Below are 13,281 nucleotides of genomic sequence, written 5' to 3' on the forward strand. Positions count from 1 at the left end.
TCATTAGCCCTGGAGACTCAACTACACGTCAAACCCAGGAAATGACAGGTTGTTGTCTAGATGCCTGTCAAGTGGGTGGAGGATGATTTATTCAACTTATTAGTCAGTTCTAATTTAGTCATCACCTGTGTTCGTCACTGTTGTTTTGTTTTTGGGTGGGGCATAGTCAAAAAAATAGGACAAAAATTGGCCTCATTAGGAGCTGATATGTCCCTGTTAATCTCTTAGAACTTTGTCAGAGGTGCATGAAAGTAGTGAAATCATATATGCACGGCCACTCCTGTTTGCAGGGTCCTTTGACTCCTCTGTAATCTATTGTGTGTGTGTGTTGAGTAATTCAGGGAGGCAGGGAGGAGCAACTGGGAGAGAGATACTGTACCAGGAAGTGCAAAGTGCAGTCCCCACTGTGGTGCTGGGTTTGCATTCATATTAGCAGCCACATGAGAGAAAGGCAACAAAAATCCTGTTAAACCTGCTCTGCAGTAGTAGCAGGTATGAAGAGCAGAGACACAGACTAAGAAAACCATTTAAGTTTCTTTTATTTGACTCATAGCTCATGGAAAGTTTCGTCTTAGGCCAAACATAATAGAAATAAAGACCTTTTCTCAAATATGACCTATATAAAAATTTTACTAAATAACACATGAGTCATGGTGTAATGGCTGCGTCCTTCCTGAACATTATAATGACTTAGAAAGGTGCGGATTCAAATTTATTGATTTGGATTAACAGCTTATTAAAGTTTCTACTGCCCAGTCTATATGGGTTTACAAAGCACTGAATATGGATATTTGTCTGGTGTTGCAGTTGGTGTTTTAAACTGTTGTACATTATACTAAGTGAGGTGTCTCTGATGTCTACCCAACCATAATGAGGTAGACTAAATATTAAACTAAAGACAAAACTTAAACAGTCTAGTCAGGAGTGAACTGTTATAGACCCACACACCCAGTTACACCACATTGCTGTTTAATTACTGCTGACTTTAGTCCAACATTACTGTCTTGTGCCAGTAAATTTAGGCTATATCCTTAGCTTAGCCATACCTGTGCAGTGTACAGGTACACATAGGCTACTACCTAAAGCAGTGTCCCATCAAGAACCCCTAAAGTGACAGAGCATATTACAAGCGTATGAAATCCAGGACCAATATCCTAATAGAGTGTCATTTTGTTACTTATGGAAGAAATTATAGTGAGAATAAATGATTGCCATTTTTGCTGGGGACAGCCAGGACCTTCTCAGTGACCCTTTAATGGTCCCCGGTCCCCACTGTGTAAGCTCAGGTGTGAAAAGCCAGGAAGGGGTGTGGTTAGTGGAGGAACTGAAAATGGGAGGAGAAACTAGCCGAAAACAGACAGGTATATCACTAAAATACACTTGTTGAGGGCTCGACGAGAAGTTAATATATGAACTAAAAAACCGAGATATAACCTGCGTTGTTTCTATTTAGAAGGAATTAAGGAATCAGAGCAGAGTTGTGATTTGTGGGGAAAGCTCTCCGTCGACGTCGCTGGAGGTTTCAGTTCCAACATGGATCATTTGAGACAGGGTGTGTGTGGTTGAGAAAGAGCTGTCAGCAACCGGAGACGCTTTCTGATTAACGGTAGGTGAGACCGGGTTTAATGGGACGTTTCAGTCACTGTGAGGGAAACTTCACTCTCCAAAAAGATATATTGAGATGTTTATAAGATCTCAGAAAGTTCTTAACAGTACATTGCATATGTTTATATTGTAAGTCATATCTTGAACTTTACCAAAACGCACCTGAAACCTGTTTTTGACGCAACTAAAGAGATCATATAACTTCTAACAGTTTAGTGGTAAATATCCTTAGTTTCCATAGTTACCACCAGATTATGTCTCTGGAGTCATGTCTACAGTGTCCACACCTCAAAAACTACACAGCATCTTGGTTACATAAGGGTCTTATGTATGTGTATAGCCTACAGTGGTTTCCAACATGGAGGTCGGGACCCCACCAAGGGTCGCAAGATCAACCAAAGCGGTCATGACACCATAAACAAGATTCCAGCTCTCTAAATTTGAGAAGTGAATATTATGAATCATTATCATTAAATTAATGTTAATATTATTATTAGTGAATATTAATGTGCATGTTTTCTGGTTTATTTGGTTGTACTTTTAGACATTTTATAGACCCAACGGAAAAAATACACACAAAAACACATTAATCAATAATTTAAAAAAATCCTAGTGTGATGGAGGACTTGTGTGTATTACTGTAGACTTTATCACTCAGTTGGGTCATAGGATCAGCCAATCAGTGCCCTTGTTATGGTCAAACACTCCCAACCTGCTACACTTCCAGGCTTTTTTAATCTTTGCAATTTCTTTTTTATTTGTGCATCATTTTACCTCTTAAAACCTTGCAAATTATTTTAAAAAGTTAGAATGACCTTATAGACATAAGCATCCTGTGATTGTTCATTAATGGACATTGCTTCTGTCTAAGGGGTCATCAGGCAAGGAGGATTATAAGTTTCAGTATGTGATTGTATCTTTATCTTACACGTGAGAAGAACTGCTCTGTGATGAATATCCCACGGTTGAGTTGATCTTGATTTGTTCTTGTGCTTAGTCAAAGGAAGCAGGGCTCACGAGTGCAAACAAAGGCTCTCAAACAGAAATGCTGCTGAGTTGGGTAAACAGTGCTGTTGGTCATTTGAAGGTACAGATAATGGCCTGTATGATGAAAGTCAGTCACTATACTGTTAAGTGAATAGTTGCACACTTGGTCACACATGACATTAGACTGAGAGGATTTTCTCAGTAGCTGGGCAGGTTAACGATTCATCCTTCTGTACATAAACCGAATGATCACAGAGCTCATTGTGTTTACAATCCCTGAATTTGCAAAGAGCTGATGCCTCTTGCTCCCCCAAGTAAGGTGCAAATTAATTGGGAGTTGTCCCTAGAAATGAATGCAAGCCTAGGCAAGTACCCTCCTGCGCTCCTTCTATTTAAAAAGATTGTAAGATTGAGCGGGCTTATTGCTGAGGACAATGTAGGTGCGCTGGGTGTTGAGTGTGGATGTTAATTTTTTCCCAGAGTAGCTGACACAGGAATGTTGCCTCTGACTCACAGCTGCTGGACTCAGTTTGGTGATAAGAAGGTGATTTATGGCTGCACAAAGCTTGAAGCCAGAAATTATATCAATCAGAAGAATAATTTGATGCATTTTAATGTTTTATATATTTAAATATGTAGCAAAGCAATTTAATTAAATCGTGCTTGTTGTTACTCTTATGAGTCTGGACAGTGTAATCGAGTGTTAGCAATAAACTTATCACAGAAATGCAGATTCACTTGAAAGTGTAAATGACGGCACAATCAGCTATATCAAATTATGCAAAGTTATTCTGCTGATTGACAATAATTCCAACACTTTCAGTAGGTACGTAAGCACTGTGTGAGAACAAAAGCTGGTTGAACCGGTGCCCCTAAGAAAATGACAAGCTGCATGTTGCAATGTAAAAAACTCTTGGATTTCCACATTGCTCCAGGATATCCCGCAGTATCGTCATCCCTGAGGTTCAAATTGAGTGTCAGCACCCTCCGCAGCCCTGATACTGGACTTACTTGTTTCTGCTCACGAGGAAAAGAAAATCTTTCATGTCTGGCTTTGCTTCCTGTCCCCTTATCCACCTGTTCCTCTCTCTATGATCTGCCTCTTTCTCTATTTTCCTAGTCTGATTTTTTTAAAGCTGTATCAATTTGTCACTGGTGATACTTTGATAGAATAAACATCATCATCAGACGGTATAATTAGCTGCCGGTTTAAGATTCCTCCTTACTGGAAGCCAACAAACAACTTGTTAAAAGTTGGCCCCCAGCTAAAAGCTTAACAGTCTCCCTCTGGCATCAACACCAAGGGCTCTTTGTTGGGTCTCCATGGTAACCTAACAAGGCCCAAGTGGGAGCAAAGTAACCGTTACACAGGCTCCTTAATGAGATTCAGATAGAGCACTGTTTGGTAATTGTGCCTTGATTTTGCATCCCAAGACTGGAAAACATGGTTGAGAGCAGAATTTCTGCTTTTATCAGACAGTTTATTACATTTAAAAAAGATTAGAGATCTTATTTACAGATTTTTGCATTTTCAGACACATAGAAAAAATTTGTCATATAACCTTTGACCTTTTTTCCCTGAAAGGCAGGTCCGTTATCGGGTCATGGTGATGGACCAGGACACTCAGTGGCTGTACCAACTCCTGGCCGAGGTCCAGTTGGAGAAGTTCTACCTGCGCATCAGAGATGGCCTCAACATCACCCGCATTGAGCACTTCTCTTACGTCAAGGACACCGACCTGGAGCAGATAGGAATCAGTAAACCCGGTGAGCCTGATCATCTCTTTTTAAAGACGCTGAGTAAACATCAAAACATCCTTCTCCTGCAGACTGGAAGGATGTCCCACGTGGCTCAATAATGGATGTTTTGTTTAAATAGCGTCTGGTGAAAAGAGTGCTTCTCTGTTTACTCTCAGTGGTGTGTTTATCTGTAATTTTTCAGTAATTAACCTACACAAACAATACACCCATAGGCTCGAATTAGATTATATTCATTTTGTTAGTTGTTTACATCATCCAGGTCTTTTTAATACAATTTGGTGAAATTGCCACAGTAGAAATTGTGTGCAGTAAATATGTGTATAAAAATAATGTGACGTTTTAAAACAGGGATGTTAAATTCAAACAGATATGTCATGTTGTGTATATTAACATCCATTTTCATCTTCCAGCACAAAGAAGATTATGGGACGCTCTGAAACGCTACAAGACAACTTCACGCTCACGGTCATGGATTCCCAAGGTCTGAAACATCTCGTTACATCAACTTTGTTGTAGACGTCATATCCTATATGTGTCAACCACATGTAATCAGACTTGCAGGAAGTTTTTTATTAATTTATGTATGCATGCAGGTGTTAAGTGGAAGAGGTCCAGATGGGGGTGAGCAGTGGAGTGGAAGCAATCCGCCTCAGAGCAAGGATGGCAACAGCCGGGCTCTCCCTAGTCTGATTCAGGATAATGAACTGGCTCTGGGAGAGAAACTTGGCTCTGGTTCCTTTGGGGTGGTGAGGAGAGGAGAGTGGCACACGCCCACCGGAAGAGTGGTAAGAGACAGTTTACAATATCTGATCAGAAGCTACTTTTAAGTGATGGCAGCATTTATTTCACTCAACTTCATCTCCTCATTTAAAACCCACAATGATCAGTTTGTGTTAAAAAAAAAAAAAAGTGTAGCTGTAGCTGTATGTGACCAATAATGGTAGCACAATGGATCTTAAAGGTGCAGTTTGTTGGATTTAGTGACATCTAGTGGTGAGTTTGCAGATTGCAGCCCCCTGAATACCCCTCCACCTCCCTTTCTGTTTTTAGAATGGTTTTATTGTCCAGTTACACTACACTGGTTTGAGATTAACTTTAACATGGCAAACCCTACATGTGAACATTCAAATGGCAGACAGAGCTTTTAGGGGTTGATTTGGGATTGAAACTGTTTATATTTTCTCTCAGCTTCCTGTAGCAATCAAATCACTAAGGAGCAGCATGTCCAGACAGACAGACACACTGACAGACTTTCTCCAAGAAGTGACCACCATGCAGTCTTTAGACCACCCAAACATCATACGCCTTTATGGTGTTGTGCTCACACAGCCCCTCAAGATGGTAAGGTGTTTTATTGTCCTTTGATGTTTGAACATGGATTAATTAAGGATTATATATTTGTTGATTTAATCTTCTCAGTAGCCTAAATACACATCTTTTTCCTTCTTCTAGGTAACAGAGCTGGCCCCCTTGGGCTCACTATATGACACCCTGCGCTCACGTCAATATGAGTACCCTCTAGTGCGCCTCTGGCTCTTTGCCACTCAGATCATAGCAGGTATGGAGTACCTGGAAACCAGGCGATTCATCCACAGGGACCTGGCTGCAAGAAATGTACTACTGGCTTCTAGAGAGATGGTCAAGATCGGGGACTTTGGCCTCATGAGGGGCCTGAGCCAAGAGGTCGATCACTATGTCATGTCGGCACACAGGAGGATCCCGTTTGCATGGTGAGGCCAGTTAGGACAAGGATGAAATTCAAGAGGTAGAGGAAGAAACCAAATAATCCCTTAAAGTCTCTTTTTCCTTCTGGTCCATCTACCAGGTGTGCTCCAGAGAGTCTACGTGTCGGCTCTTTCTCCCATTCCTCAGACGTGTGGATGTTTGGTGTCACCCTGTGGGAGATGTTCACCTACTGCGAGGAGCCCTGGTTCGGTCTGTCAGGCAGACAGGTATACGCTTATCAGCTATATGTGATCATTCACGCTGTGTTGTTGGTGATTGTATCCATGCCAAATTCATGTTCATGTTTGGAATGTGCGTCCACACCCTATTGCAGTTTACTCTAATGATACGATCCGTGACTCAACATTTCAGTGTCTCTGACATTTACTCTCTCCCATCCAGATTCTGTGGCGCGTGGAAAGGGAGGGTGAGCGCTTAGAAAAGCCGCCAGATTGCCCGCAAGAGCTGTACACTGTCATGAGGAAGTGCTGGGCCTGCAACCCCAGTGACAGACCCAGCTTTGCCCAGCTCACCGCAATGGTGGCAGAGGTCTGAAACATACATAACATTTGTCATTAGCAAAATGAGCAAAAATCTGCAAAAATGCATGTTTTCTAAGTGCATTTCCTTGTGTTCACTTCTCTGTCTGCCTCCACAGGCTAAACCAAGGGAGGTGCAAGCAACAAGAGACTTTGCTGAACCCAGAAAACTTGCACTGGTGGCCAACGACCTTGTGACTGTCATCGACCACGGGTGGGTGAGAGAAAGACGGGTGGAAGAAAACGCATAAAGGAAAAACTTTGACTCACACAATAGGCCTTTGTTGAGATGAAACAGGGATTTAGACCAGCGCATTCTCAAAAGTGCATTCCAGGCTTGGTCTCATGCAGTCCTTGATCATATTTTCCTTTTGTTTTTTTGACAAGTCAAGCAGCTGTGACACTGTCCTCTCAGTGTTTTTTCACACCACAAATATGTGATCAAAGTTATGATTATTTTGTCAATCATTTGCAGTTTTTTTTATTGCCCATGATCTGTTTGTAATTTAGTTATGCAAATCCAAAAATTTGCATCAAGCAACAGAAAACATTTCATCACCTAAATCCATAAAAATCAGTATAAAATACATACTGTGAATTATTTAAAGGCCATAAAAAGTTATAAGAAGAATGAAAGTTCTAAAGTTTAACACAATTTAAAATACTTAACATAGAGTTAGGCATAATTAATTTAGACTCAAGTATTTTGGCATTATTATTGAGGGTTAACCATATGATTAGAAACAAAATAAAGTAAAATACATACAATGTCCTAGTGTGATAGTGTGAGAAAATTGCAATATTAGTATTATTATTATTTTTTAACATTGTAGTTCTTTCTTGACCTTGTAACAAAATAATCAAAGTTTAAAGACTGAGACTGAGGTGCTGTAAAATAAATGGACAACAATGTGGCATCATCAATTGGTTTATGGACTTTATGTAACTTTTGATTTAAAAAAAACTATTCTAACAAAAGCCGAGTTTACAAGCAAAAAACGGGTTCCCTTATCTACTTCTGACACACTTGGGTTTTGCTCATCTAGCCTTACTTTGTCTGGTATGATCAGTATCTTACTGGTAGTTATTGTTATTTATTTAAAAGGTAGTTATTACTATAAAACAGACATCAGAGTCAATACTCTGACTTTATGACTCATCTGTCTGTTTTATTGTTATGTTTAGCACAGTTGTCGATGTTCAGCAAATGTTACTTCGTCTCAGTTTCCAAGTGACTGAAGTGTTCTGCATCTCTATGTATAGCCTGGAGCTGTGTGAGTGGAGGGGCCAGAACCAGCGGACACTGTCAGTCGGCTTGTTTCCTGCGAGCCTCACAGCACCTGCAATCCCCGCTGCTGCTGTTGCTGCTGCTGCTGTCGCCACTTCCAGTAACTCTGGGCCAAACTCCGCTTCCAGCTCTGCTCACATCTCCACGCCCGTGAAAGGCAGTCTGCATCACACCGGGCATGGAGACATCCACCCTGATCGCAGTTGGGGAACACCTGAGAACCTGGAAGAGTCAGTGATACTTCTCATTCATGTTTTGTGCAGTAGTTTTTTTATACTGTTAGTGTAGGTTAATGATAGAAAGTTGTTCAGAGTAAAGGCAGCTTAGGCAGATGCAGACATTGGTATATTTGCTTTAATATTTCACAAAATGATAAATCTGAAAAGAAGCTTTTGCTCTTTGCTTTTGAAGTAAAACAAAGCCTCATATTGTTGTTTTATGAGCACAAAAATTGTCTATTGTCAGACAGCATTGCAACTAATGATTATTTTCATTACCGATTAATCATTTGGCTTATAAAATGTCAGATATAATTGTGAAGAATGCGTATTATAATTTCCCACAATCTAAGGTGACATATTCAAAATGTTTTGTGTTCTGGAATTTGAGAAGCTGAAAACAGAAAATATTTGGCATATTTGCTTAAAAAAAGACTGAAATGATAAATGAATTGTCAAAATACATTCTGACTCATCTTTTGTAGCTCTAAACTCTAGCTGAACTAAATATATCCTGAAACAAAGTTGTTTACTGTGTGACCAGATATGTAAAGAGATAAAAATAAACCTAACATAACTTCTGAGCTAAAACCTGCATGTCAGTAAAATGACTCAAGAATTACAGTTTACCATCTGAGATAAACTGGTAATTATACAGCAGTTAGGCTGCGTCTCACAACAGATTGTTTTCATTTGAGCAGACAATGACTTCAATTACCTAAAAATGTGTAAAACATGTTATTTCTTATCCATGCAGCTACAAACCTTAACTTGGCTCAGGTTCCTGAGTCACTGAGTTTTATTGCAGAAAGCCAATTGCAGTGTAGTGTTGAACTTTGACCTAATGTGTTGTTTACTGTGTTGACCTGTGCAGCAATAGCAGCTGGAGGACTGGCCCCACCAGGGAGAAGGAAGTCTCCAATCTGCAGAAAATGGCGGGTAGGAGCTAAATATAAAAGCAGTTGTAGAACGTAGTGAGAGCTGCAGGATAATACAACAGGATATATGACTTTCAATGATTGTAAAAAGTATAGAGTTTAGTTTAAATATCTTAAATTAGCCTCATTCCTCCTAGATTTATCATGCAATCTTAAAATCACTGTTTATTTGCAGTGTTTGTCACAGCTTTAAAAGGCTATTTGTCCTTTTTATGTTTTATTTTTTTTCACCTGTTCTGTTTTAATGTCTGTTCATTTGAATTCTGTTTAAAATCTGCTAGTTTGTTGCACTGTTTTAAAATGTGAGGCACATTATCCATCCAAGTTAACTCCTGTATTAATTCATCCACTCATTGTATCACTGATTTACTCAAAGTCTGCCCCCTAGTGGCTTTATTAGTGTATCCCAGCAGTGCACACTCTATAATAAGACTATTCACTTGCCACTATCTGTGCAAGACTACTAAACTGTGCAGTCAAGTCTATAAAGATGTGTTCGCTAATCTTTTTCTAACATTTAATCGTACTTTTTGCGTCCCCCTTTGTCTTCAGGTATGTCTCGAAGTCTGGAGTCGGTCTTGAGTGGACAGCGGTCCCAGTCTAATACAGTTGGGGCGGTCAGAGTGGATCAGCAGGGCAGACTCATGCCGCCAGGGATGGTAGCTCGCAGTGTGGTGATGCAGCAGGATCCACGTCGCTTCAGTGAGGCTAGCATCAACCCCCCTCCCAGACCGCCTCCCCCCAACTTGAAACGATTGAAACCTCAGAGGAAGCCCACGAACTGCCTGGTCTCAGTCCCAGTCCCAATCCCAGTCCCAGTCCCAGTCGCAGGCTCCTCCTGGCCTCCTCAGGTGGTCCTCTCCCCTCCTCAGTTTCAACCTCAACCTCCACACCAGCCTCCACAGGGTGTGGGAGGCTCTAACCTAACTAAAATGGCCCACGTGGCGCGGTCGACCCCACAGCTGGACGACTACACAGACAGCAAAGAGAGGGAACGAATCAGAGATCGTGAACGGGAAAAGTCGCCTCATCTGCAGCACATGAGAGGCAATCTCATCTCACAGGTATGATGCACATTCTTGACTGCTTCACATGCTTTTCTTTCTGCACAAAACACTGTCCAGTGGATTGAAACACAAGCTTTGATGCTCTGCTCTGCTCTGCTCAGGTAATGGAGGCGGTACATGGAGTGACTATTGAAGAGGTTCAAACTGCGCTTCAACGTAATGACTGGAACCCTCTGCGAGCCGAGCAACAACTCAAGGTCAGACCATAAAACTCAAAAAAGGGCAAAAAACACCATCAATACCTGTATCTGTTGTTGCATGAGGTCAATTTAGATTTGTAAAACTGGACAAAATGTCACTTAAAAGATGCAATAAAGCAGAGGTAAGATATGTATAGTAGCTGTCAACAAGGAGGCAATTCAAAGAGACTTCATTATTTTATTTGAGATAAAACAAGAATATGACACGGTATAAAAGAAATGCAGGGCAAGGAATAGGATTTTAAAGTAAATTAAAGTTAGTGCAGTTGGAGAAAGATTGATTACTTGCAGGTTTGTTTGTGTTTCACCATTTGCACAGTAAATTATCATCTATGATGGGTCCTGCATTATTATTTGTGTTTATTAGTTTTCACATAATACATAAAAAAAGGTGTGTCAAATGAAATTTCCACTAAATAAATGACATACTGGAAACCTGGGGCCAGTCAAAATGAATCTAGTTTAGCAGATGTTTGGGTGTATAATGAAACTATATAATAGGAACCTGAAAGCCACTAAGCACATACATTATTGTGTTAGCCACAGGGCCCCCTGACAGATATATCCGCCTGTGCTGTAAAGGCAGTTTTCTGCAACACCCAGACAAAAATAAGAACTGTACAATGTGTCAAGATATTTTTATATAATGCTGAGTTATCAGCTACCATAAAATGTTATAATTCTCCTTTCAAGGTAATACAACTGTGAATTTTATTATTGTAAAATAAAACTGCAGTATATGATTCTGCAATAAACATTGAAGCATGTTGTAGTCCAGGGCATACTCCACTCTACTGTATGATGTAACAGCAGGTGTTTTTCATTTGAGTGCTACTGGAAAACAACCTGCTTTGTTTTGTGGCCGGAGGTTCAACTTAATCGAAATTTCAACCCTCAGAAAGAAAATAAGCAGCAGTTTTCTGACCTCAAGTTTTGTTTGCATTGTCTTCCATGGCTGCTTCTGAGCTCTGTCCCTCTTCTTGTTTTTTAGTTGGAGCAGCTGTACTCGCTAAGCCTCTGCTCCAGAGATGACTGCTTGAGAGTCCTCTCCAGGTACCAGTGGAACCTGCAGTCGGCCAGCCGCTACCTGTTCCGATGGTCTCGGGACGACAGAACCGGATCTGAGAGGGATCGACCTCAGATCGTCAATGAGAGACGAGTGTGAAAAGGACTGCTTGAGACTTGCTTCACATTGACACACTCTGAAACACACTGAAATCTCCCCACTGCGTCCTTCGTGTGGAATATTAAAACAGGAAAATGAAGATGAAAAAAGTCACATATTTCGAAAACGAAGGAATTCGGATAAAAGACTGTTTGTGACTCCTGTTTTTGTATTTTTTATGATACATTACTCATTACACATATGTGGGTTTTTTTGCAAATACTTTTTTGTATCTTAATGACTTTGTACATATAAGTAATGATTATTATATTGAATAAATTGATTATCTGGTCATACGTTGTGGCAATTTTAAATGCTTTTATGCAGGAGATTAAAAACTTCATACTAGGGATGCACTCATACCAACCTTAATAATCTTGGCATCAACCATGAGGTGACTCATCCACATTAAATTGAGTTTATTCATCAGTATTATTATTATTATTATTATTACAAAATTCAGTGTTTCCACAGTAATCCCTGGCCTCCTGTTATCTTAAATAGACACCATCCAACTGAAGACAACTGAGATTTAAAATGCTCAGTCTTGGCCTGAGTTGAGGTATCAGAGGAAGTATCAGGGGAGAAAAAGTTGAATAGGTGAAATCATTATCAACCTCGTTTAGATTTCACACTGCTCACAACAATGAGCTTGTTCATGACTGAATAAAAGACCCCGAAAGTTAATTAAAAACAAACTTAACCGCGCTTCAGAAAGGTAAATCTCTCAGTGTTTTATAGTAACTTGATTGAAAGACTTAAATACCTTAAACGTCAAAGCTGTCGATGCTGATATGTCGATGTATTCTGTTGGCTTATTGGCATGTTTACTTCACATGAAATGTATCTTGTGGTTGAAACTAAAGACAGACAAGCCCTGTGTACATATACTGTATATACAGCAATATCAGGTACAAGTTCACGTGAATTACAAGCAGTTGTTGAGTCACTGAATTGTTGATTCCTGTATAATAAGCACAAGAGGATTAAATATTATGGGAAGATAATCTAATTCAGTTATTTTCCAGAAACTCTAAGGAATGGACGGACATGTGCGGACATGCTCCCATAAATACTTTGCTTGTATTTCTCACATGCTCCCAGTAGGTGGAGCAGTAAGTGGTTTAGTATCTGATCTGGGAAGAGAACTTTGTCTCCCTTTGTTGCACCTGAACTAGGACATGGATATAATCTTTCTTTTAACCTCGATGCAGACAGATAAGAGAGCTGATATGGCGTAAATGAAGCGCATTTTGTATAGGGTAAAGTTATCTAGCCATTGAAGTGGAGCAGTTTTAGTGGAGCTGGACTTTGACAATGCAATGATCATTTTTTCCAGTGCGACCAGATGTTCCACTGTTAGACTGGTTTCCGAGGGCAATTACCCGAAATATCCTGGACACCGACTGAAGCAGAGCAACACACAAGGACACCACTTTAATAATAGCTTAATATTTTATTTCTGAACTACAGGGTGATTTTTGTGTCTGTAAAAAAAAAGTAATTTATAGTCACAAGTTATGAGAGTCACAGAAAAATGGTACAATTTTTTTTTGATAGAAATACAGCAAACAAACACTGCATATAAAATAGTTCGATTAAAAAAAGAAGCTGCAGATTAACTCAGTAAAAGTATAATTGCACAAAGTGTTCATTCTTTGGCTATTTTGCATACAGGCTGGTGGTGGCATGTACATACAGGCAACAACACACATTTTAACAGCGTATAATAGAAAGCTGTGGGCCTGAGCTATGAGGATTAGTGGTAACAAGCCACACGGGAGACAC

General features: G+C 40.0%; 1 protein-coding gene across 2 annotated transcripts; it reads left to right on the plus strand.

The window, feature by feature from the left end:
* Positions 1–1,353: 1,353 nt before the first annotated feature.
* Positions 1,354–11,743, plus strand: tnk1 (tyrosine kinase, non-receptor, 1). 2 transcript variants are annotated; one of them, XM_053343504.1, is made up of 14 exons: positions 1,354–1,606; positions 4,178–4,359; positions 4,764–4,834; positions 4,947–5,138; positions 5,542–5,694; positions 5,806–6,083; positions 6,179–6,305; positions 6,481–6,627; positions 6,737–6,831; positions 7,881–8,135; positions 8,998–9,062; positions 9,614–10,125; positions 10,230–10,325; positions 11,320–11,743. In XM_053343504.1, the coding sequence occupies exons 2-14, from the start codon at positions 4,197–4,199 to the stop codon at positions 11,491–11,493; spliced, it is 2,328 nt and encodes a 775-aa protein (XP_053199479.1). In that variant the 5' UTR covers positions 1,354–1,606; positions 4,178–4,196; the 3' UTR covers positions 11,494–11,743. The 2 variants fall into 2 exon arrangements, with proteins under 2 accessions (XP_053199479.1, XP_053199478.1); XM_053343503.1 differs by having other exon boundaries at positions 4,182–4,359.
* The last annotated feature ends 1,538 nt before the right edge of the window (positions 11,744–13,281 follow it).

This window comes from Scomber japonicus, chromosome 22 (genome assembly GCF_027409825.1).
Source record: "Scomber japonicus isolate fScoJap1 chromosome 22, fScoJap1.pri, whole genome shotgun sequence".
Classification (NCBI taxonomy): domain Eukaryota; kingdom Metazoa; phylum Chordata; class Actinopteri; order Scombriformes; family Scombridae; genus Scomber; species Scomber japonicus.

Excerpts from the sequence above, each read along its gene's own strand:
- tnk1 (XM_053343504.1), top strand. The coding sequence starts at position 4,197 with ATGGTGATGGACCAGGACACTCAGTGGCTGTACCAACTCCTGGCCGAG. Across the intron at positions 6,084-6,178 it reads AGGAGGATCCCGTTTGCATG|GTGTGCTCCAGAGAGTCTAC; the intron begins GTGAGGCCAGTT and ends TCCATCTACCAG. Across the intron at positions 10,126-10,229 it reads GAGGCAATCTCATCTCACAG|GTAATGGAGGCGGTACATGG; the intron begins GTATGATGCACA and ends TGCTCTGCTCAG.